At 37.6% G+C, this 27371-nt stretch overlaps 1 protein-coding gene across 4 annotated transcripts in view; it reads left to right on the plus strand.

The window, feature by feature from the left end:
• The first annotated feature begins 1105 nt into the window (after positions 1 to 1105).
• ADGRB3 (adhesion G protein-coupled receptor B3) overlaps positions 1106 to 27371 on the plus strand; it is a 514089-nt gene continuing 487823 nt past the window's right edge. For 3 of the 4 annotated variants that reach the window (XR_014174267.1, XM_081940251.1, XM_081940252.1), the window contains exons 1-2: positions 1106 to 1251; positions 3773 to 4541. Coding sequence is in view for 3 of the 4 variants with exons in the window: in XM_081940251.1 (XP_081796377.1) it covers positions 3788 to 4541 (754 nt within the window). In the remaining variant the exon portion in view is untranslated. The remainder of the gene's footprint in view (positions 1252 to 3772; positions 4542 to 27371) is intronic. The other variant, XM_081940253.1, reaches the window with a different exon arrangement.

A 27371-nucleotide genomic window follows, 5' to 3' on the forward strand; every position in this document is an offset into this window, starting at 1 on the left:
GGGAGAGCCGTGGGTGGGTGGATGGGGGGTAGGTTTGGCAGAGATTCCTGGGGAGCGCGCTAAGGCGCGCCCGCGTTCTGGAGAGCGCGGGGCTCACTCACCCCATTGGGAAGAGAACGAGAAAGGAGCGCGCGCGCGCGCGCACAAACACACACGCACACACATACCACACACGGACACACATACCACACACGCACACGCACAGACAGACCCAGACACACACATTCGCGAAGAGCCACTGGAGAGGAAGCCCAGCGCCCAGGCGCACGCTAAATCGCACTCACACATTCCCAGCAGTTCTATTTTCTCTCACGCACGCGAGCGCACACACACACATTGACCCGCACGCACTGACATACAAACTCGGGCACGCAGGCACTCACCCGCACGCATAGAGATACTGTAACTCTCTCTTCTCTTCCCGCGCTTCCCCCAGACCTTCGTCACTCTCTTCTTTTCTTCCGACGGAGTCCTGCTTCTTCCCTTCGAAACAGCTATTCGCCATCCTTGGCCAAGGAGAAGAAAAAAAAGAAAGAGCGGGCGAGAGATTCATTTCCCCCCATTCCTCAGTCGCGGCTCTTCGCTCAGGTATTTGAGAGCCGGAGGAGGAAGGAAGAAGAAGGAGAAAAAGAAGAAGAAGAAGAAGAAGAAGAAGAGAGAGAGAGAGAAGGGAGGCGAAGAGAGGGAAGGGAGTAAGCGGTCTTACCACAGCCAAAGAGCCAAAGCCCGCCAACAAATCTGCAGTAGGGCAAGTGGATCTCTTTTTGACTTTGCCTTCTGGTTCGCCTCTTTCTCCGGGTTTCTCTGCTGTAGGGTTTAGATTGTTTTCAAGTAAAACAAAACAAGTGAGCTGCTGTTTAAAAAAAACAAACAAGCCCGTTTTATCCCTTTCCCTTTTTTTTCCTCCTGCAGTGTCCGTCCCCCATCTTAATCCGGTTTGGATTTTTTTTTTTAATTCCCCCTCCCTACTTCACTTTATCTTTGGTTCGATTTTATAGATCTGGAAGAAACGCTTTGGCCAGAACCGATTGCCTCTAACCCCCCCTCCCCCACCCCCTCCCAAATCCCAGCATTTTAATTTTTATCCCGCCCCCACCTTTCTCTTCTGCTTTTGATTTTGAATGCCAGCTGAGGAAAATGGGCAACGATGCTTCCGCCAGAAGGGGAATGTCTCCGTGCCTCTTTTTGGGACATGTGCTGGTGGTGCTAGGATCTTCTTAGAGACATAGCTGCCTGCTTTCGGAGTGGAAGGTAAGGGTTGTGCGGGAAAATGGGAAGGTGGTTGGGGCAGTTAGGCTAGGGTGGTGGGATGGGAACCGTAGCCTGTTTTCTTCTTCTTTTTTTGTGCTTGGGAAGCAAGGCGAGGTGAGATAATAGGACTTGACACACAAACCATAACCTGCAAAAACCTCTTCATCCCGGCTATCAAAAGTTAGAAAAACACTCCTTGGCAAGTGGGCAAGTAATCGGGATTGATAGCCCAACTGCAAGAGGAATCTTGCCTCCATGGATGTGAATGGACATGGTGATTTCACGGAAAGAAAACGAAGAAGGGGGATTGCTCGGGTTAATGGGAAGTTTCAGGGAGGTCTGTGGCTCTTCCTTGGTGGAGCCAATCTGTGGAGTGATGGCGCCGTCTAGGTTAGATTAAACTAGTATCACCTGGGGTGGGGAGAGAGAGAGAGAGAGAGAGAGAGAGAGAGAGAGAGAGAGAGAGAGAGAGAGAGAGAGAGAGAGAGAGAGAGAGAGAGAAGCAGATTGTCTTGTCTTTCAGTAGAAAAAACTGACTTCCCATGGATTTGAGGTCCTCCGGAATCAAACATTTGAAAACAGCTTTCTCTTTCCCCATTTCATGGTCTGAATCATATGAAACTCTTGCTTCTGAAATGACTGGCATTTGCTGCATCGTTTCCCCAAATATTATGTTCTGCTGTATTTGGTGTGTTTAAAAGATTGCCCCATTGTAAGAACAGTCTCTTTCCTGATCAAACAGGAAAGCCAAAATAATATCCATTGGATTATAAGAGCCTTAACAGAACACAAGCCAGCCAGTAGAAGCTCTGGCTGTTTTAAAGAAATCATTTTCCTAGTGTTTCTTCCTGCAGTTCCTCAGATTTTTATAAAATGTATAAATAAAGCCAAGACACAACACATTCTGAAATAGATGTGCTTTACTAATGGAGTTCCCAAAGTTATGCTTTTAATTCCACATTGTCTTTCAGTGTCGAAACCTTTACAAATAATAACACGGCTGCAGTGCTCACAAAGTGCTCCGGCAACATTTGTAGAGTAGAGGATCATCACATCCAGGGTTTGCTCATGAGCAAGTTCCTTCTCATCCTTTCAGCCTCATTTTGCAAAGAAGCCATTTGTTGCTTATAATGCTCAGCAAAGAGAAAAGGGATTGTCATTTCTTGGGGATGCTTATTTTCCACAATGCACACTACTCCCTACCCTGTTGTTTTTCTTAGGGAACTTACAGATTTAAAGAAAACTAAGCCATTTGCTTTCCTCCTGTTCATGTTTAGAGCTTGTGGTTTATAATCTGGAAAGCTCAAAATCTCTTGATTTGTTCAGCATTACGCAATTGGGGGGAGGGAGATGCTGCCTGGTCATTCAGAGTGGAGATAAAAAAGCTGGAAAGAATAAAAGGAATTAATAACATTTATTAACTGTATTTATGTTTTCACTACATAAATAATAGAAAAAGTGCTAACTAATTCATTTAAGAATATTAACTTGACATCACAGAGAACTGGTCACCATTAAATAAAGAAATAAACAACTTCACAAATATGACTGCTGGAAATGTCTTCTCTCACACACAGTTTATCTTAAATGTTCTGTAAGTAAATCTATTTGCAATTCACTTCCTTTAGAAAGAGATACATAGAAATTGCAGCTACTGTGAGGATTAAAATGCATGTGCTATTTCCGGGATAGAATTAATAAGAGAAGACATGGCACTATTACCCAACACACATATTTGAAAAAAAAGCATCAGTGTGGGATTGTTTAAGAGGGAAGTTGTATTTTAAGAAAGCAAGTAGCCCCTTTAATTTCTATTGGAAATTCACTCCATATATTCCACATGGAGTGAATTTCAGAGACATTTCAGTATTTAAAGTACTGTAACTTGCTCTCCTACTGATAGATGGAAGAAAGTTTTTTCTCAGAATTAAATGATCTATTCGGATTTTTTTTAAAAAAAATAATATACTTAATCTACTATTCTAGTGATAACCATATAAAAGATAATGCCCAAAGTATAGGAAAGAGTAAATTGTGCATTTTTATGGCAATGATTCATAATAATTGTTCAAAGTGACAATAACAGTAGAAAAGATGCTGAGTAACAATAGTTGCTCCCAATTTCTCTCCTTATTGCATGAAAATACTGTATAGAAGAGCTATATAAAAATAATTTCTGTTCTATCTGATACAGTTTGTCATTAAAATAATCATAGCCTGCCAACCTGAACATGTGCAAAACAAAAATACATATTTGTGTTAATAATATAACAAACGTTATTTTTTAAAAAAATATCTGGAAAAGCAAATTAGTCAGCCAAATTGACCACATGGTGGCACTATTCACACAGCATCCAACAATTTCTTGAATAAAAATAATATATTTAAAACTATTTTTAAGGGGGAAATAACATATATATTCTAAATAGAATCCTGAAAATATCTGGCTGCAATTTTAGAAGATATTTGAGCTTCATGAAGCATTTGACCTGCATTCTTGATTTCCTCTCCTCTTCTGCAGGCCAAATGACATAGGATGAAGGCTGTTCGTAATTTGCTGATTTATATATTTTCCACCTATCTCCTGGTTATGTTTGGATTTAATGCTGCCCAAGACTTCTGGTGTTCAACGCTGGTGAAGGGGGTCATTTATGGATCGTATTCTCTAAGTGAAATGTTTCCCAAAAACTTTACCAACTGCACATGGACGCTGGAAAACCCAGATCCAACCAAATATAGCATTTACCTGAAATTTTCCAAAAAGGACTTTACTTGCTCTAATTTTTCCTTGCTGGCTTATCAATTTGATCATTTTTCTCATGAAAAAATTAAGGATCTCTTAAAGAATAACCATTCTATAATGCAGCTGTGTGATTCCAAGAATGCTTTTGTATTTCTGCAATATGATAAGAATTTCATTCAGATACGTCGAGTCTACCCCTTTGATTTCATAGGATTATACAAAAAGGAAGATGATAAAAAGTCTTTCTTTGAATTTTTGGTTTTGAACAAGGTGAGCCCAAGCCAGTTTGGTTGCCATGTATTATGCACTTGGCTGGAGAGCTGCTTGAAATCTGAGAATGGGAGAACCGAGTCCTGTGGGATCATGTATACAAAATGCACCTGCCCTCAACATTTAGGAGAAGAAGGGGGAAATGACCACTCCATGGTGTTGCTCAATAATGTCGTATTGCCACTGAATGAGCAGACAGAAGGTTGTCTCACCCAGGAACTGCAGACCACCCAGGTCTGCAATCTCACACGAGAAGCCAAGCGGCCACCAAAGGAAGGTAGGTGCTCTTCAAAAGGGTCCCATTGTCCCACTGCCCCTTCGTGTAACAAATTTAAATGATCTCTGTAAGTCAAACTGAGTTGCACTCCACACCAGTTGCTGCATAAAAGGATTTCTGAAGGTCTACAGTTGGTCATTCTCTAGATTCCTTCCAAGAGGGAGGATCTCATTTTGTTCATTTAATATAATATGTGAATATTCATCTTTTTAAAAAGAAAAACCAATCTAGCTAAGGCTTTCCTTTTCTATTAAATTAGGACTTGTGATTTTATTCTCCAGTAAACATAGAACTATGCTGACAGGTTGGTTACCAATTTACTTGTCTCTCTCTCTCTCTTATTGCAAGAGCCTTTCTGCACGTGATTATTCACCTGTGACCTTTGCTGTGGTTTTGCAAGGAAGGTATTTCGAAACGCATCTGGGCAATGAATAATAAATACTATTGAAAGTTAAAAAATCCAAATAGATTAGGATCATAGGGGTTGAGGGAATGGGTAATATTGACTCCCAATTTGTTAGCCATCATTTACCTTAGTATTACTGTGCAAAATGGTGTTAAAAAGAGGACGACTTCTGAGATCTCCCTTGGTCACTGAGATAGGAACCATCTATTAAAGGCCTTTAATGGTACTGTATAAATACCAGGTAATCCTAGGTTATCTTGGCTAGCAACCACATTCAAACATATTTAACATGTTTGAGTGTGTAAAACCGGAATCTCATTTGCTCCTATCCCAGACAGGAAAAGTTCCAGAAGAAACATTATGTTCTCAATATGGTAAAGCATATGGCAAAATGGAGACTGTTGTCTAGTAACTTAGATCATAGCCTACCTGTTTAATAAAGTGGATGGTGGAAGCTTTGGGGATGATGATAATAATAATAAAGCTTTCTAGATGCTATCCATTTAAGATTCATTCGATCACCTTTCTCCTTTAACATGCCTTCCTGGCTACTCATGAATAGATATAAAGAAGATGATGTGGGCAATTTGTCAGAGAAATGAAAGAGTGAAATGTTAGGGATGTGCATTGGAAGCTCTTAAATGTATGGAAATGTGTCCAGATAAGGGATGCCAATAACATTGCCATTCTAAATGGCTGAGTACATGGGTTTATGAATAGAGATTTATTGAACAAATTATTTTTTTCTGGTAAAATAATACATGGGTGCCTGGAACCAAGGAGAGAGAGGAAAAATAAGAGCTTGGGGAAGGTGGGGAACAGAGGGAGAATTTTCTTCCTTATCCAGCCCTAGCTCCCTGTGATAAAGAAGGTTGCATTTTCATGCAGAAAATGTTTTCCCTTCCCCTGGTTTCTACATGGTCACAAAGCCCTCTGTCTGTGGGGAAGCAGAGCCAAGCTACTGGTCTCTGTAATAGAAGTTGCCTTTGTAAAGGAATGCAAAATTGACACGTTGTTCTGTGAGGATTTTCTTTAAGGGCAGCCAAGGCTGAGTGGTGTGGGAGAAAAAAAGTGAAGCTGCTCAAACTGCAGAGGTGCCAAAGATACTTTTCGGGTTGGGCACAGCGGGAGAGTAACTCGGTTATAGTCCAGCTAAAGGACAATGCAGATTGATGGCTTCAAATAAGGGGTGGAGAGGAACAAAATGGGTTCACAGAGTTAATTTATCAATGAGAAAAAGGTCAATATTTTATATATTCTACAGCAAGTGGAGAGGGGGAAAGACTAGAATGTGATTTTAAATTATTCATTTATTTATTTTTCTCTAAAGACCCCTTGGAAGCCCTTTTAAGGACAGGGACATTTAACATCATTCAACATTAATACATCTCCCTTAGAATATGAACAATATGTCCCATATTGTGAAGCTTGAAGGTAACTTTTAAGGCAATTAAACCACAGAAAGTGAGAATATATTGGCATCAGAAGGCTTTAATTGTTTTGGGGAACAGTCGTGGGATTTAACCCATTCCTGATGGCAACAGGAAAAGCAGTCTTCTTTTTACCCACCTCACTTTCCAAAGACCAGTTGTTATTGTTTTAATAAAATACTAGCAGCTGGCAAACTAATTGCCTGTTTACCAAAACTGAGTGGGTGGGTGGATAGATAGATGGATGGATGGATTTATAGTTAGTTTGCTGATTATGCTTGCGATAGATGGATAAGATAGTTCTATGTTTGATGGAGATTGTGACTAATAGGCTCCTTTGATTGGTTTTAGTTGGAAATAGTTGGTTTTATTTGGAAATAGTCACAATTGAAGCTTTAAGAATGTTACTCTGATTGTAAGAAACATCCAAGTACTAAAAAAGGGTGTATGGAACATGGAATCTCATCCAGTAGAGGCAGATCTAAAGAACTACACCTTTCATGTTGTGGTTTCAAATGTTGTAAAGTCACGTCAACAGTCTGATATCTGTTTTATCCATGGTAAATGATTGAGCTTTCATGTTTGAGAATGAGGCAGTAGAATTTCCTTCAAAGTAAAATAGGTTTTAAAGTAATGTGTGTGGCAATCTAAATATTTGTATACAAAAAATAGTTTACTTGGTGTTTCGATAGAAATTGTTTCAGATTAGACTGAATGCTGTTACACTTTGGCAAATTGCATTTGATTTCTCCCAGAGAGCTTTATGTAGAGGAATCATTCCTTAACTGTGAAGGCCACACAACAAGATTATGTATGTGCCTTTTTGACTGTTCAATTTTGAGGAAGAATTAAATTTTAATTGAGAAGAATCCCCTCTTTTGAATATACTTCTCTCAGCATATTAAGTAACAATACTTAGGAAATGAAGATGTATATGTAATTTTGCCAAATATGTTTCTATTATATTTTTTCTCTAGCCTGGTAAAGGTTAGGTGTCTAACGTTTAAATAGTACAAATGAAATAAAAAGCAGATTTTCATAATTCTGTGCTTCGTATGCTTGAATAGTTTATCAATACCACTGCAATACATTGTAAATTAAATATTTTAAGTAATAAAAATTTTAATGCCATGAACATTCATTATACTGTTTATTGTATAAAGTTTCCAATGGAATAAGAGAACTATAAAATGATATTTTTGCTTAGAAATAATAATACTGACATAGGATTAAATTTGTGAAAGAATGTATAGGTAACCTTTACTCTGGAAATGAAATCATGCTGTGTATTTTGAAAACTGTGCCAGAAGGTCCCACAAAGCCCCAGATTTTGGAGGTTTGCAGGGGTGATCAGATTGTTCATTCTTCATTTTTCTGATCATATTCTATTTATAAAAAGAGTTAAATGGATACTACTACTGATTATTGATTCACTGATATAATACTCAAAACATGATGAAACGTTCTTGTAAGAGCTGGTAATTGTATTCCTCAGTTATCTTTGATACCTTATAAAGAAACTTTTGCATTTAATTAAACGGATGCAAAAGAAGAAAGACTAAAGGATGAAGCTCTAAAAGAAAACTCCCATGATAACAAAGGGCATTGTAGCTCAACAAAAAGTGCAAAACCAGATGAGTAACTGCGGTATGTAACTAGGGACGATGAAGAGAATCAAGCAAAATTTTTGTTTGTTCTCCTGAATTGATGGAACAGATGAAAATAAAGTTATCCTGTATTCTGTGCTTGAATAGTTATAATAATTGATTCAGTATATAACTAAACTATGACTTGGTTTTCAAAGCATGTAGACAGACTGGACACCCACCTAATCGTTTTAAAAAGAAATTAGTATCTTAATGGAGATGGATGACTGGTTGTTCTACTCTCAAAGCCAACTGCCCCAACTGAGTTGTAGTGATTAGGGTTACTCTTGCACATGTCCTGCTTATTGACTTCCCATCAGCATCTGATCTCAATGGAGGTATAATGTTGACTAAATACGATTTTGATTCTTATCTGTTAAGGTGAAATATTCACTGGATTAAGTGTGTAGTGCGTATTGCCTGAAAAGTTGTCTGGAATGCAGTTCATGAATGTTTTAATCATTCATTTTTATCAGTGAATTGAGTTTTTAATTTTTTTCAAAAATTAAACCATGTACTATGGAATTAACTTTATAAGAATTCTAGTATGTAGGCTTTGGGTGACAAAACTTAGGAAATGGTTGTTCTTTTCAATAACAGGTTCTTCTTTAGTTCCTGTGTTTGTTTATTTAAGGGTATCTTTAAGATGAAATCTGCAAAGTTGCTTACCAATTTATTAAAAATCACAATTTGTTTTGAGTATTCACATGAATAGAAAGAAGAGGTATAAATCAAATAAATAATAGATAAATAATAGACCATTAACACCAATAAACAACTTAATAACTAATAAAATTCAAACAGCAGGACTGTAACAAACTAGATCAATCATACATTTAATCAGTCCATCAAGAAGCCCAAATAAATCTATTTTGGGTCTTGGAAGCATGAGCCTTATGTGTCTTTCATAATGCTGGTACCATCATTGAAATGTTCATATTCTTTATACTGTTTTCATATGAGCTTGGTTGAAGACTTCAGTAACTATTCCGTTTTTGCTTCTGTTGCTCTTACATTTTGTCTACACTAAAAAACCAAAAACAAGACGAATACTCTCTTTGGATGACTAGAGGTATTAACTGTAGAGTAATTTAGGACACATTCTTTTACATGGTGCACAAATCTACAGTCAATTCCTTGGGAGAATGCAAAAATGTTGCAAAAACTAAACAAGAAAACAGTGGCTTTATTCAGTTCCCAGTTTTATAACATACACAAAAAACTGGCATTGAATTCCTAAGGCAATTGCACATATTAAATGACATTGCAGTAATCTTTTAAAAAAAATATATATTGAATTTTTGAATTACTTCTATATTCTCCTGTGTTTTTTAATATTATCAGCTGAAAATATCAGCATTGCAGTGCTCAGTTTTCAGTATTAATTTGTACCAGAATGATCTGTTTAACATTTCAATATAGAGAAAGTAATTTATTCAGGGAAGAGTTCTTTCTTCCAGGGGAATTAATTTTTATTAATATTATTCAGTCATATTCCATGTGCTCAATCAAAGTACCCAAATTCTAAGTTGTTGTGGCTCTTTAAATCTCAAATTGAAGTTTAACTGTTCCTCTGTAAGTCTATATTAATTGCAATAAAATAAAGGTCATAGTATTCTACTAGGCATCATTTATATTTATTTAATTTAAAACAGGATGTAGAGAGTGGAATGTACAATAGGGATACTACAAAATTTACAAAGCATGCATCACTGCATATATATTGCAGTATATTGCAATACATTAGTAATGTTCATCACTGATATACATTTAATATACCATTAATTTTTAATTTGTAAGTATGTATTTAATCACATATATGTAGCTTCCCATCTCATCTAGCAACTGAGTGGCATTGTCATAATAAAATATTAGAAACAAAACAATTTAAAATAAAAATCAAATAAAACAAGTACAAATGGCAAGAAAACATAATAGAGATAGTGTATTCTATCATTCTTTGTTTCTAATTTATACTTTTTATGATAAATACAATATGTGTAACATGCAAGAATAATTTCTTTATGATATAAGCTTTATGATTTATAGTTTTTGTTCAGTGTATAGTAGAAAACTTTTGAGGCACAATATAGGAAAAATATAAATAGCTCTATCACATGCCAATGTGATTCTTTTAATTTAATTTTAATTAATTGTGCTTTAGTATGATGGAGCTTCTGTTACAAGATAATCAATTTTCTCATGGAACAAGAGGAAAAATATCTGTAGCTATTTATTAGATCATTCATTCATTCATTCATTCATTAGATCTATCTACAGTCTTAATCAGGATAGACTCTGGGCAATGTACAGAAGTAAACAATTGCATAGACAGCCAGTTGATTTACAACAATGCTTAAAGAATAAAGAATCTTGTATCACCAAATAAATTATGCTTTCATGGCCCAGAATACTCTGTATTTTAATGTTTTATCTTTTTTATATTTAGTGGCTGTTGGAAATAAATGGTAAAGATCTTGTCTTGGTTTCATTCATGGTAACTTGGAGGAGAGATTCATCATCTTTGGAGTTATGTGGCATTCAGGCTTGACCTTGGTGATCCCATAAATGTGCCCAGGTTGTTTTCTTTAAAATACAGGTAGTCCTCGACTTACAACAGCTTGTTTAGTGACTATTCAAAGTTGTAATGGCATTAGAATGTGACTTATGACCGTTTTTCATAGTTATGACCTTTGCAGCATCCCCATGGTCATGTGATCAGAATTCAGACGCTTGGTAACTACTTCATATTAATGTCCGTTGCTGTGTCCCAAGGTTATCTGATCCCTTTTTATGACTTTCTGACAAGCTCCGGCTGCCATTTGGGAGGGGGACGGGGGAGGACGGACAACTGGGCCAGCTGCCAAGACTCGGGCTTATCGGATGGAGATTTCCCTCCTCCACAAGCAGTCCAGCTGAGAACTCTACAAAGCTCTTCATGATTGACTGCCAGGAGGTTTCCACTGAGAACATTCCAGAACTGATAACTGACTGCGAAAAATCCATAATTGATTGCTGGGTGGTTTTCACTCTGGGTCACGAGGTGATGGGTGTGTGCACGCACGGGGGTGGAGTTTAGCCTAGTTACCAAGTAACTATAAAAGGTGGTGGGGAGCACTGGGTTACTAACTTAGTAGCTGCAGTGATTCACTTAAGAACTGTGGCAAGAAAAGTGAGCAAAACTCACTTAACAAATATTTCACTTAACAATATAATTACCTGTAATGCTTTTTCCAAAACTTTTTTTTTTTAACTTCCTAGCCCAGGAATTTCGTGGTGCTTCCCCATTCCAGTGTTAGGAAGACCTAAGCTTGCTTATATTTTACCGAGATGCCTGGGTGCTGCTACTGGGTGTGTTTGGCCTGGTCATGCTTGCATTCAAAAAGAGGATGTGGATAGAAAATGTGGTAATGCCTGAGGGGGGGGGGTAATCCAGGATCCAATCTGGGTCATTTCCTGGGACCAGAGTTTCGTCTTCTGAGCTTTCGGACTTCTCTTGGAATCCATCCTCAGGGAACTTCTGTCCCTCATGAGAGAGATAATCTTTAGGATCAAAGCGATAAAAAATAAAACTGGGGTTTGTGTGTACTTAAATATTTAATAAGCTAAGTAAGAAATATTTTATCTGCTGCCAGATGCCTCCAAAATGTCCAGGTCATTTGAAGGCTAAGCAGACAGATGACACAATTTGTGCTTTTTCACCACAATCCACTATTCCTAAATGTTACATTTGAGAAAGCAAAAATGGAACCAAGCATGTGGCAGAAGAAGCTTGCAAAAAAAGCCATGAATTAAAAAAGTGAAAGACACTTGGGGCTTGGGGGGGGGGGGAAATAAAAGCATCCTCAAAATTCCCTCAGTGCTTCACAATTGGATGAAGCAGTGGCTCAGCATATCAGCAGATGCTCCCTTCTAAAAGCCCCGCCTTTCCCCCTCGTGGTCATGTGACTCAAAGCAGCCTATCCAAATGCATCCCAATCCATAGGAAAATGTGTCTTATGGCCACTGCTGGTAAAGGCTTTGGAAAGAGTTCCAGAAGCCATATTCTCTATCTTGTTAATTCTCATTTTATTCTTGATAAAACGATAACATGTTGACAGTTATTGGTGCAGATACAAAGATATATGCATAATGTGATGCAAGGTTCTTTACTGGGAACATCCCAATATTGATTGGAATCTATAAATACAATTATGTACTGAATTCTTCCTCATTTCCTTACTTAAACAAGTACAGGAGTTAAGGTGAGAGATGCAAGTAGCAATTCCAAGTGTAATGCAATAAATATGGAATAGTACTTCATTTTTAGAGAATAGATGGTGCAGTGAGGTGCAGGTAAAATAATGGGTGAAAACAGCATCCTCTAGAGAAGAGCAATAGGAGTATAGCTAAAATAAAGAAAAAAATCTTTGAACTTTCTGTGTTCCAATCCTTAATGAAATTTCTTTCTGAACATAAAGTGAATCAAGGAAAGATTGCTGAAAGAAATCGTTATTGTTTTCCTTGACTTTTTTATTGTTAAAACTCTACTGCTCAATCATTCAGAGGAATCATTTTCACCCTAAATTTTACTACTTTTGGTGAAGGACTTATTTGAAACTGCAATTCTTAAAATTTTGCAGAGTATGCAGGCTATAGGTGAATAATGAATAAGGTGCTATATGGTGTGTGGTCTATATATGGGTTTTGGGTTATATAATTTCATGTTTTTTTAAAAAAAATTCTCTACTCTTACAATATGCCAATAAAAAGTTTGGTAACAATAAAATGAAAAATCATCCAAGAAAACAGCTTCATTAAATAATGTCTTAAATTGCTGAATGTCTAGATCCAATCAATTATCATTTGAGGTTATTCAATAATCTGTAGCTCTTCAAAAATATCTGTCTGTCCGTCTGTTTCAAGAGTTTATTAAAATAAATGGGCCCAATCCTACTTCTACAAAATGAGGTACTTAAGTAATGTGGTAGTAAGAGTTGGAAGAACGGAATGAAAGATATAATATACTTTAGAATGGGAACGTTTTTGGACAAAAAAATATGTCTTCTATAATGGTTTCAATTGGAAGTTCTTTAGTTTATTATTACAAGTCCTAAATCTACAGAGGTCTACCCTACATATGAATTTTGTATATGTTACATTCATTGTACAGGGTGGAGGCTATTTGTAGAACAAATTCCTATTTCCGTATTAGTGCAGCTTTTGGAGAACACCCAGGTAATGACATTGGCTTTAATTCCATATAGAAGGAGGCACGCTAGAATCCATTGATTTTCTAAGTTTGCTTTGGACTGTGTCCACTTTGCTGACAGAGGAATCATTGCACATTATTTCAAGCCTTGTTTTCTTGAACAACCAATCATGACATTGGACTATTATGTTTTCATCAGTCAAAACTGTATGGCCCTCACTAGGAAAAAAAATTGCCAGAGGTTTTATGGCAATATAATGATGTGCTCATGTGTCCTAAATAAAACAAACATTTCTTGGAAATGCAATTGTCTTCCGGATAGGAAGGAACAGTTCTTGATTTTTTATTATTCCAAATTACTTCTTTTGTGCCCTTTTTGCTTCAACAATGTTAAGTGTATTAAACAAACATTAGAGATATCTTGAATAATCATAGATGACTTTTGCTATTTCTGTCAGAGCCAAATGTGCATTTGGCTCTGACAGAAGCCAAAGTTTGGCTCAGACTTATAATTACAGATCATGCATTTAGAGTTGTTCCTTTAATGTATACTATAGGACTATACACCCTCCCCCAATTGACTTTGTGTGTGTGTGTAAGCCATGAGACATTAAGAATGGATAAGGGTACAAACCGGAAAATGATAATCTTTGTAAATTATAAAGTACTCTGAATAAAAATGCATGGCATGAGATCTTCGGTGCAATTTAATTTTCTATGAAAACATGTGACTCAATAGTAAAATAACAAATTCAATAAATGTTGCACAAAAAGTCTTTTCAGGAGATAAAAGGATTATATAAGATTCGAGTGAAAATAATAGAAGATTAGTATGTATAAATTTCAGCCATTACAATAATTTGCTTACATCCAGATTGCAAAAAACCCCTAATGCATAACATTGATTTCTTTGCCTTCTATTTATAATTTTGTTACAGAGATGGTAATCCTGTATCTGTCCATATTATATCAGATCATACGTACCAAATCCTCTATAGAAATGGTGGATGGGGGAGGGGAAGGGGGAGAGAGAGATGTATTCATATCCAGCAGAAGAAAGGGTGAGGAATTAATTTTATTGTTTACCCATTTATTTTTCTGCTTCCAGGGCTGCCCCTGAAATGAATACTCTGGATTCACTTTTTGCTGTAGAAAACACAATATTAAAAACCAAATAATGTCAGAATCCTTCATTGCTGGATGTCTGCAAAGATGATTCCCCCATTTTATTTGGTATTTTATCATATGAAATTCTGCCATATCGTATTAAGTGTTTTGTCACCAAAAACATTTATACTTAAAAAAAATACTTTTCCAGGAAAACGGTTTGAACTATAAATACCACATTTGTTAGAACTAATTAACATTGCTTTTATATAAATTTAATGCTCTGATTTCATTGTGCTATGTGTTAAATATAAAAATTTTACTTTTCTCTATATGTGCAAAACTTACACATTTTTTCTGTATTTCCAATCATATTTTTAAAAGCATGCCGCCAAAGTGAAAAGATAAAAATTAAAACATGCATTTTGAAAGAATAATGTACGTAAAAATCTTTTTTTTTACAATAACAGCTTTCCAATAAACTTGAAATTAAACTTGATCTTGCCTTTGCCAAACACCTTAATTAACTATCACTATAGCTGCTTTTTTTTTTAAAGGCTGTTCATTTGTGGGGTAAAACAAGTTGCTCTCCAACCATTATTCAATTAAATGCAAATACATGGCACTTAATAAAAATCACAAATCAACATGCTGGAATGGAATTAAATTTTGGAAAAACAAAACAAAATAGGAAAAACATCAAAGCAACCTGCAAACTTAGGCATTCTAGACAAAGCCCCTAGGTCTGGCCATGTATCACCTTTGTTGTGCAAACTGCACTATTTCCAATTTTTCCCCCAGGTACAATTCAAGGTGCAGGCCTTCATCTTTAAAGCCCTATATGGCCCAGGGTGGGACTGCCTTTCCAGAGGTGGGTTTCACGTCATGTTACCACTGGTTCACCACCCATCAAAAATGGGAACGTGCATGCACGCTCCCTTCGTGTGTGTTCACTTTCCGCACATGCGCATGGCCTTCTGCACATGTACTTTGCTTGTGCGCGTGGCTTGCATGCATGCACACAGCTTAGAAAATGGGGTTAAATAGGACGGCATAGGACCAGGATGGGTGGGCAGCCCCATCCACCCGCTGGTTGCCACTACCTGTTTACCCGAACTGTCCCCGGCTGAATACCACCACTGCTCCTTTCTCAAAAGACATCTACCATCCTAACAGGTCAGATAGGGTGGGTATACTCCTAGACCCCTCCCCTAAACGTTGTTATGGGAACTAGGGAATGTGCCTCTTCTGTAGCAAACTCTGCCCTATGTATCATTCTATCCCCTGAAGTCCAGCAGATTTTGACCAGCCCAACAACTGAAAAGCTTTGAAGACTCAACATTTCCCCAAAGCACTGGGACAAGATTGGATAACTGCACATTTGATTTGGCACTTGGATTTTGTTTAGTTTTATATGTTGATTTAACTTTTGATTGGGAGCTGCCCAGAGTTGGTTAGAAGATGGGCATTTTATATAAATGTTATTTAAACAAATGCAGATAGTCCTCGACGTACAACAATTCACTTAGTGACTGTTTCAAAGTTACAACAACACTGAAAAAGTGACTTATGACCATTTTTCAGACTTATGACCATTGCAGCATTCCTATGGTCATGTGATTTACGTGGATGCTTAACTGATTCACATTTATGACGGTTGCAGTGTCCCTGGGTCTTGCAATCCTGTTTTGCGACCTCCTGACCAGCAGAGTCAATGGGGAAGCCAGATTCACTTAACAACTGGGTTCCTAATTTAATAACTGCAATGATTCATTTAACAAATATGGCAAGAAGATGGGGCAAAACTCACTTGACAAATTTCTCACATACCAATGTAAATTTTGGGCTCAATTGTGGTCGTAAATTGAGGACTACCTGTAAAATAAAGACTGTTGAAGCCTTATTTTAGAGCCAGTTGACTTGCAATCTGTGATAGTAGCAGAAATGAGATACAGGTTGTCCTCAACTTACAAAGTTTATTGGCCGTTCAAAGTTACAATGGCACTAAAAAAAGTGGCTTAGGACTATTTTTCTCATTTACAACCTTTGTAGCATCCCCATGATCATGTGATCAAAATCCGGATGCTTGGCATACTTATAACCCTTGCTGTGCCCTAAAACAGGGGTGTCCAAACTTGGGAACTTTAAGACTTGTGGACTTCAACTCCCAGAATTCTGGGAGCTCAAGTCCACAAGTCTTAAAGTTCCCAAGTTTGGACACCCCTGCCCTAAGATCATGTGATCCCCTTTTGCGACCTTCTGACAAGCAAAGTCAAGGGGGAAGCCGGATTCACTTAATAACTGGATTACTAATTTATCCGCTGCAGTGATTCACTTAGCAACTGTGGCAGGAAAGGTGGTAAAATGTGGCAAACTCACTTTAACAAGTATCTCACTTAGCAACAAAATGGTTGGGCTCAAATGTGGGTGTAAATTGAGGACTACTACCTGCAGTGGAAACCATCTACCATACCAAACAAATGTCAAATGGTATATTTCAAAGCTCCCTGAAGCTTTCCTGGCATTTGTTCTGTTTCACTTTTAACAGCCTTGAGTTCTTTCAGTGGCAACGTACTGATCATGTTGTTGTTGTTTTTTGCTACTTGGCCATTAGTTTATTGCCCCACTTTACTGCCTGTGCTTACTGATTTGAAAAAGCCTTGTGCAAAGAGTTCCTTGCTGATTCTTTCCTTTGGATTAAATTGAGGCCTGGGAAATTAGGGAGGACACAGATTGCTAGAGATGACTGATGATAGGATAGTAATAGCACTTAGTCTTATATACCGCTTCACAATGCTTTTACTGCCCTCTCTGACCAGTGGCGTAGCGTGGGTTGTCAGCACCCAGGGCAAGGCAAGTAATTTGCGCCCCCTAACCCGTGGATTTTAGCACTCGAGTCTCTTCCACTAGATTAGTTAAAGAAACCCTTACCCCCCTAAGCACATGTATTGTTTGTTATGAAAATACTGATGTAATTAAAGTAAAATGCATCTAAATACAAGTTTATTTTCAAACACTTTATTGAGTGCGAACATGCATTACACATTCTCCACATTTTCAGCATGTCTATGAATACAAATCTACAAATGTAGTAACCTAGCATGGGCCATGCTATTATATGTCGTCTCACAACCATCGTAAATGACAAAAAATATCAAGAACAAAAACTAAACATCAAAATGGAACCATACCCTGGAGATGATCCAAGACTGGGCTAGATGGAGCCAACTTCCTCAATCCTGTACCTCTAATTGTAATTCTTTAATAGAAGTGCAAGATATCAATCTGTATATACAGATTAATTTAAATTCGCCTGCTTTTAATTAGCGCAAATTTTTCAACAACGGAATGGAAATCTACATTAAAGTCTCTCTCAATGGACAGTATTGCTAGATTACTCAGTCTTTCTTGGCTCATTGTAGATCTCTGATATGTTTTAATTAGTTTAAGTTTTGAGAAACTTCTTTCACAACTCGCTGTAGAAACAGTGATAGTAAGAAAGATTCTTAATGTGACAACAAAGTTAGTTAAACTTTCTTGCAGCTTCCACTTATACACCCAGCGAAGCAAATCTAAAGCTGACCAGTTTGCAACCTGCTCATCAGGATTGACCTCCTTATACAAGATAATGTGGTGCCGAAGTCGAGTTATTTCGGTGAGCATAGATGCAGCATTCAATTCTGTGTACTGAGCACACGTGTGCTGAATTTGTTTCTTAATAAAATCATCTTTTCCAGTATCCAACAATGTTTGGATTTGCAAAAAAGCAAATCGCTGGTGAAGCTTATTCATCTGCGTAGTACGTTTATTAATTTCTGCCTGAAGCTGATCAATTGCTTCCAGTTGTTCTCTGCTTGTTTCCTGTATTAAGGTCAAGCCAGCATCGCAACTGTTCTCACCATCCATCTTCTTGCGTCTTCCAACTCTTCTCTCTGTAGGTATGCAATAGGTTTGGCACCCCCACCCCCTCCACAGTGGGCGGTGACCCGGCGGCTTGGATCGGATTCGCACAGCCAGCACTGCAGTGAGAGAGAGTGAGTGAGCCAGGCAGGGGCAGAGAGCTGTGAGTGCGAGTGTGCCCCCCCAGATGTTGCGCCCGGTGCGGCCGCCCCCCCTGCACCCCCCACGCTACGCCACTGTCTCTGACCGATTTGTAGAGTCAGCCTATTGCCCCCAACAATCTGGGTCCTCATTTTACCCACCTCGGAAGGGTAGAAGGCTGAGCCAAACCTTGAGCCTGGTGAGATTCGATCTGCCAAATTGCAGGATGCTTACTTTCACCACATTGAATGCAAAAATCCTTACATTACATAAAATTGTCCCAGAAGTTGTCATTTTCTTTAAATAATGAAAACATTTTTGTTCCTATCAGAAGAAGAGTGAGGTTGGAAAGAATGCAGATTAAACTGCAAAGCTTTTGTCTCTGGTTGAAAGGAATATTGCTACTGTAGCACTCTGTATCTTTTCTATTTTAGGATGAAACATGCAATAATCTCAGAAAGTATTTGATGGCTTCTGTCTGTCTGTCTGTCTGCCCCCCCTCTCTTACACACACACATATAGACACGCACCTGCTTTTGTATTGAACACAGGAGACTAAATGGGAAGATAGTTCCATTGGTGACAAATAAAAAGGCTTCCTGTTATCTTTATCTTTCTGACATCAGAAAATCTCTTAAGACTTTTTCAGGTGAATTTTTACAGCTTTAGATGATCGTTCTCTGGCTCCTCTCTTTTATATAATCAACATTGCTAAATTATAATCTTAATTGAGATGCTCCATTTAATTGGAACTCATTTTATCTTGTTAATAGGAATTGTAGATTAACAAAAGATAATGTTATTGTGAGTAACATGTAAAGAATTGTAGTTTATTAATGCTTCTGGATTTGGGAAAAGTCACTACCATCTTAGGATCGCTTGCTTCAAACATTTTAAACATAGTCTTTATACTGAAGTGTCCAGTCTATTTTAAAAAATAAATCCAGGTTGGGGTTTGGGTTTATCTGCTTTTAGGGACATAAGTAAACTGAAGTTCAGACATGTGTCACGGAATAAAAATAGTTGGTTTTTAGGGGAATGGTTTCCAAGAACATAATAATTAAACAGCACATATTTTTCATCTATTAACACATTTATTTAACTGTATTTTTCTCATTGCTTGTACCCATTAGATCTGGAAGTTATTTTATTTAAAAGTAAACTAATTTTTAAAACCTCACTTTATTTTTAATTAATTGTTCTACCTGAAATATAATACAAGCTACAGCTTAAATTGCTAAAAAAATGTTTGTCATCCTGTTTTAAGATTCTCTAAATCAGGCTTTTGAAATTGTTTACTCATTATATAATTTATTTACCTACATTAAATTATGTGCAATTAATCTGAAATTACAAACATTGTTAGTCTAATTTCTTAGACTCTATTTAGCTTTTTTAAATCATCCCAGTTAAATTAATTTTAATATGTTTTTCTGTTTGTAAAAAAGAAATAGAAATAATGACAATAATTATCAATGCATCGATGCTTATGAAGCAATCTAAGGTGTTGTAGTGTTTAAAGTGTTGGATTGAGAATTAGAGCCAAACCCAGCATCAACAATGGAGCTTCTAAATCAGAGGTGTTCAAACCTGGTAACTTTAAGACTTGTGGACTTCAAATCCCAAAATTGAACTCCCAGCATAGCTGGCTGGGGAATTCTGGGAGTTGAAGTCCACAAGTCTTAAAGTTGCCAAGTTTGGGGACCCTCGTTCTAAGTGAATGTGAACTAGGCATATTCTCAGCCTTAATTATCCTATACATGTGGTATTTTATGCTCTGAAAGAAAGAATTAATTCTAACAAAAACTAAAAATGCATTTACTGAGAATATCAAGCAAATAAAATTTATTACAGACAGTCCTTGATTTCTGACCATAATGGAGGCTGCCCTTTATGGTCATAAATTTTGCCAGTCATAAAATGGATTAGGTATGTAATCCACCTATTTTGTGACCTTTTTTGCAGGGGTTTAATATGGATGCCACAGTCATAAAACAGCCACCATTGTCATTAAGTGAACACCATGGTCATTAAGTGAGCCAATGATTCACTATGGGTGCAGTTTTGCTAAAACCTGAAAGTAATTGCCAGTTTTCTGCTAAACTATTGTAAATTGCAACCACATGATTATGGGACACTGCAAACATCTGTAAATGCGGCCTGGTTGTTGAGCACCTGAAATTTGGTCCATTGACTATTAGAGAGTGACAATTGGACTTTTGAATCCGGGTAATAAATAGCAGCCGACTAGGTCCACTGTAAATTCAAAAGGGCACTAAGCAACCAGTCATAAATAGAGGACTACCTCTATTTACATATAGTATTATGTAACACTTAAAAACACATTTAAAATATTAAAATTGTGGTGTCGCTGTGGAAGTCAGTTAATGAAACTACTCCAAATATAAAAATAAATCTTGTAGCCAGTGAAAAGATTTATAGATTGATCTATTATGAATTTGGCCCAAATAACTGGTGAGAAAGGGGGCGGGGGAGGGAGAGAGACAAACATACTTGCATTCATACCCACACATCTTCTCTCACACACTAACCTTCTGAGACCGAACAAACAAGAAATGCTCTGACATATAGGTTAATTCTCATAATTTCCATGGTGTTGCAGTGGTTAGAGTGCAGTACTGCAGGCTACTTCTGCTGATCACCGGCTGCCAGCAGTTTGGCAGATCGAATCTCACCAGGCTCAAGGTTGATTCGCCTTCCATCCTTCCAAGGTGGGTAAAATGAGGACCCAGTTTGTTGGGGGCAATAGGCTGACTCTGTAAACCGCTTAGAGAGGGCTATAAAGTACTGGTAAGTGGTATATACTGTTAAGTCTAAGTGCTATTGCTATTTCTATAATTATTAATCAAAGGTGATAAAGACAAAACCTGAAAGCTATGGAAAACAACATCCTGGAAGAAGATAATGGCAATCCATTTCTATACTCTTGTGTGGCAAACTCCATGGACATTTCCATGAACTTACCAGGAGTCAAGTTTGAATCAAAAGAGGCACATTTTGTTTCCACAGGTACAACACCTGTGTGGCTTTGTGCCAGATCATCCCTGGTTAGAATTTTGATGGGAGATCTATCAGGACTGTAAACTAACCTGTAAAGTGGTAACAACTTTCTGTAAAAGCCTAAGGCTCAGGAGGTCACCAGAAACCAAAGATAATTTGGAGACTTTACTAATATACTGGACAGTAACTGTCTCATGTCTGCCTAAGCAACTATTATCTCCTGTAATCACAAATGACTCCATTTAATTTCAGATTAAAGTTCCCTTAGTATTGCTGTTTAAAATCCATTAATGGGAATTGCCAAGAATTCAATAAATTACCTAGTGCATTCAAAGCCTATGCTTTCTCTATTATTTAGGAAAGTCCATTAAATTTTGTAATGACAGATTTATTTTTTGTTTTTACTGAGCTCATAAAGACCTAATCTTTATGTACTGTTTTGTCTTTGACTTGACAGTTAAGTTGACTTTTGTTTTATCATCTGTAAACAAGCAAAATTGGCTTTGGTCCATAAATGAAATTTAAGCTGGAATTAATATTTTAAAACGAATTGGTTGTGAGTTCAGCAAAGCTATTTGCAGAAGACAAAAGGGCTGGCTTGCTTCCATCTTAAAATAAGCTCTTGGTGATTGAATGCAGAGGTCTCATAAGACATGTAATAAAATTGCTTAGTAAAACTATGTTTTACCGCAACGTTTTGCCATTTATATATTGCTTTTTCAAGTCACTGAATGATATATATATCAATATATCCAATGGGCATAATATCAGAGAAAATCTGGCTTTATCTAAAAAGGATTTAAATGCCTTCATTATCATTAGAGGCTAAACTACAATGTTGTTACTCAGTCTAGTAGTTTTACTTTCTTTCAAGTTCATATAGCATATTGATACAATAAAAAAAATATCAATAATAAAACATTGTCAAATTTAAAACACTTCAAACCAGATAGTTTTTAAAGAGTTATCTGCAAAATTCTAGTTGAAAGAACTAAATAATAATTTCCATTAGCTAGTAAAAAAAAATATATATGGATGGACAGAGTCCATCATGATTATGCCAGAAAACAACAGAAAATGTCAAATGTTTCATCAAAAAGAAAATTCATCCACCATAAAAGACAAGAGGTGATAGAATGCCTCACCCAGTGAGCTAAAATTGTGACAGAGAAGAGTTTCTTAAGGTCTCCCATCTTATATTCTGCACAATTTTGACAGTTCTGCAGCTTTAACCTTAGACCCTATCCCCATGATGGCGAACCTATAGCACGCATGCCACCTGTGGCACGTGGAGCCATATCTGCTGGCATGCAAGCCGTTAGCTCCAGCACACATGTGCGTGCTGACCCGCTGATTTTCAGCTTTCCAGAGGCCCGGGAGGTCATTTTTGCGAAAATGGCCTCCCCTGCTCCCCTCCCAAGGAAAAATTTGTGCTTTGCATTATGGGTGCTAGTACGCGTGTGCGCTATCACATATGTGAACTTGCATTTTTGGCACTCAAGAACAAAAGTTTGGCCATCACTGCCTATCTTTACAAGCTGCTGAAAAGTAGCTGTGACTATTTCTGAAAGATAAGCATCCAGGAGCATAGTTGGTCCAGAAACAACTCAAGGTGTTATATCCAGAGTAAGGTAAACCAGTATCTCTCCATCTTAAAATGTATCAGGTTTACTTCTTGTTAAAAATTTAATAATTAATTTCCTTCCAGTCATAAGCTTATTTAAGAAAAAATGCCGTGTTACAAATCTTAAGTCCCATGATTGGGACCAGTAACCAAATATCTAACATTAAGTAGGTGTGGAAATGTTGCCATCTGTCACATTTGTTCCAAAAAGATTCAGTGGCTGGTAACATCACATGCTAATAAGAATTTTAAATGATTTTTTTAAATTAATAATTTTTTTTTGTCAAGCGTCTATAAGATAATAGATATAAGTACATACAAGATTATGAATACATGAAATGGATGCGAATAAATGGGGTTGTTAGGACAGGGACGGAAGGCACATTGGTGCGCTTATGCACGCTCCTTACAGAGCTCTTAGGAATGGGGTGAGGTCAACAGTAGACAGTCTAAGGCAGGGGTGTCCAAACTTGGGAACTTTAAGACTTGTGGACTTCAACTCCCAGAATTCCCCAGCCAGCATGGCTGGGGAATTCTGGGAGTTGAAGTCCACAAGTCTTAAAGTTCCCAAGTTTGGACACCCCTGGTCTAAGGTTAAAGTTGTGGGGGTTTGGGGAAGAAACCACAGTCAGGTAACACATTCCAGGCATTGCCCTCTCTGTGGCTGAAGTCGTATTTTCCGCAATCGAGTTTGGTACGGTTTATCTTAAGTTTGTATCTATTGTGTGCTCATGTATTATTGTGTTTGAAACTGAAGTAGTCATTGACAAGTACAACTTTGTAGTAGATAATTTTATGCATCATATTAAAATTAAAAATACATTAATAATTAATATAAATGTACTAAAAATACAGAACTTTAGAGTATATTTGTTCAACTTTAGCATTATATTGTGCAACCAAGTCCCTAAATCCTATCCCGTTCAGAAGGGGTTCAGAAAAATGTCTTTCCCAAGACTACACAAAACTGTTGGATTGCCTTGCTCACAAAATGGCAGTTTTTTTAAAACAGCCAAGCAGTTGTTTGCTTCTGCCTGTTTCAAGATGATTTGTTTCCCAGAAGGACTAAATTGCCTAGCTCGCTTTAAACTGTCAAAAATCATACCTCTCTCCCACATACTCTCCTCTCTTTTATTTCTCTCCTAAACCAAACAAACATTAAAGCAGATTGCAGAAGCCGTGGAAGGCAATCAAGTAAAGAGGCAGTAGGCCTCAGCAGCGCACTGATTTCTTCCTTCTATGAACTGAGTTTATGAAATGGGTTCATCAAAAGTGGGGGGAAACTGCCTGGTTGTAAGCAATTTTATCTTCAAAATGTTTAGAAAGTTATAATACAGGTAGTCCTCAACTTACCACAGTCCATTTAGTGACCATTCAAAGTTACAATGGCACTGGAAAAAGTGACTTATGACCATTTTTCACACTTACGACCATTGCAGCATCCCCAAGGTCATATGGTCAAAATTCAGACACTTGTCAACTGGCTCATATTTATTACGGTTGCAGTGGTACTGGGGCTCATTGATGTGACCTTCCAACCAGCTAAGTCAAAATGTGTCAACGTGGTACATTGCTGAAATTTAGCTATTTTACCAAATTTCAGTCACATAATCACAGGACATTTTTATGATTAGAAATGTAAGGATTTTGACTCAAAAGCTTAGTAGTCCCCCCCCCCCCATTCTTCAATCTGTTCAAAACAGAAAATAAATAACATATCAAGTAGCATCCTCCAAGGAACATCCTTTTCAGCCTTCTAACTAGTTGGGGGAACAAGTTGCCCTGGGGAATTATTGGCAGTTTGGTGTCCTGTAGACACTTTGTATTTCTACTCTTAGGAGTCTCAATTGCCTCCGGCAAATGATCTGCATATGATAGTGGCATCATATCATTCCTGAAGAGTTGTATATCCTGGCTGAAAAAGAAGATCAAGTAGCTCTCTGTGTGATCTTTTGTTCTGCTCATGATAAGGGGATTCTAAAGAAGATCCCATATTAATACTATTGGACTGGCTTAGTTAAGGTTGCTATTTTGAACTACTTTAAAACTGTGGGTGCTTTTTATTAGAATCAACTCCCTTGCATCTTGACATTAAGATTCCTTCTTAATTATCCATAAGTACTGGAGCTCAAGTTGTGCAGTTGCACTAACAATAATCATTTTGCCATTTGAGCTAAAGGAGATTAACTGAGACAGATGTTTTGAAGCAAATTAAGTCATACCAGGTAGGTGCTTCTTCAGTGGAAATTTGAGCACAGCACTTACTATTGCAGATGGCGTAAATCAAATATGCACAGCACAGAAATACAAGTTAAAAGTTTATGACATAGCTAAGGATGTAGAAGTCAAATTCACATTACATATGTGATAATTCTGTGCACATCATAAACATGTTAGTTATGCTGTGCTGCAATTACATATTATTGATTAAATTTTGTTTTAATGGTAATGGAGTAATTTTATATTATACCCAAATATCCATGGTCATTGTCACAGAATTTCTGCAGCCAATTTAATGTCCTAACCATACGGACACAATTCACAGCTCAGGGAAAGCATTCATTAGATAATATGTACATATTTTCCTTTCAGTGCCAAGGACTTTTGACTTCTGTCCTTTGGACAAAGTATGGGAGCACAGGCCTCTAAGGGGCAATGTTTCAATGTTCCCCTGTGTACTTACAAAAGAAGCACTATAACACTCATGCTTCAACCCCATTAGTAAAGGGACTGCAAGGTCACATGCTGATATAATGATGTCAGTCATTAGAGAATAACATCCTTTAAAATATGAACAGAAACCACTATTGTGCATCTCACAGAGAAATAAGTTCTGTAAGAAGTAAGAAAGAGCTGAACATTTTACAAAATTAGAATAAAACACTTCCAGTAAGCTTATGAGTCTTTCACAGTCTTATATAGACAAGTATCTGCTCCAGTCTGTTAACACAGATCAGACCAAACAGCAGTCTCTCTGCATCCATAGTCACAAAATATCCAAAATGTGGACTCATCCAAAATGTGTCATAAAATACATTCATTATTGCATTTTATGTATTATTTGTGCGTTTAGATATATAGATGTTTGCTTTCATTATATTTTGTATTCTGTCTTCTTTTAACTAATGCTTTTATTGACATATATCAAGTCATGACCATTATTTAAACTCATATCTATATACATAATCTGGAGCATTCTATGGAAACATCTATCTTCCTGCCTCCCTCTACTGTATTACTACAGTCATGTTGGGAGTGCCATAGCTCTTCCAGGTTGAAAAGATTATCTGGTGACATCACGGTTGCCCAGGGGACACCCATTTGGAGGCTCCTTTCATGCCTCCATTAAGCTGCCCATTTATCTACTCACTGTTGCCCACTTTCAAACAGTGGGGTCAGCAGGAGTTGGACTGAGTAATGGGAACTGTCATGCCCCCATTGGAGTCTGAATCCGAGGGGGAAGATGAACAGCTGACAGAGAGCGGGAGAATGGCTCTGTTGGCTGTGAAAGAGACTAGGTAAGGGGAAAGTAAGGCTTGGCAGAGCAGGGGAGATATAGAACAAGGAAGAGGGGGTTCAGATGAAGACCAAGGCCCACCCCCCTCCTCATTCTAGGGCACAGAGGGAAGAACCGAAGAGAGCAATGTGGGTTACATGGCTTACGAGGGAGGAAAGAGCCCCAATTCCATTCACAAGGCACACCTGGGGATGGAGTTTAAAGAAGAAGCAAATGGGAGGGAACAAACACTGAATTTAACGGCTTATCTGAGTTCCTGGCATCCACCCAACTGGTTTGATTTAATGCCATGTTACTTTACTTCTGGAACTCCTTATCTTGCTTGCCCTGCCGGATTAATTACCTTATCTTGCCTTGTTGGATTTATAGTTGGAAGTTTTCTGCTTACAATGTTTGGACTGGAGTATTTTCAGCCAAAGGCTGTTACAGCTTTGTGGAAGAGCTTTTCTCCAGGCCAGAGAGTTGAAAGGGATATTGGGAGCACAGTTGGTGTTAATAAAGGGACTCATACCGGTTCTGTGGCTGTGTTTCTTTTGTGCCACACCCCGGGTCATCACAGGAACTTACCCCATCTCATGGGGTCTTAAACAGGAGCCTGTTGATATTCAGACCAGCATTCTAACCATATGAGTCACCACACTCCACCATCTTATGTATATACCAGTAATTTATGTAGCTTTGGCAGTTTGCCTTCTGCTGCAGATTTCTTTCTGCTTTCTTTTGAAGAAATCAAGAGTAAAACAAGAAACATCTATCCTGTTACTCTGATATGGGTTTCTGATGGCACTATTAGATGGGATGCAAGCAATATGTGAGCAACCTTTGCATTGCATCCTCCTAATACCTG

This window comes from Natrix helvetica, assembly GCF_964273705.1.
Source record: "Natrix helvetica genome assembly, chromosome: 2".
In the NCBI taxonomy this organism is placed as follows: domain Eukaryota; kingdom Metazoa; phylum Chordata; class Lepidosauria; order Squamata; family Natricidae; genus Natrix; species Natrix helvetica.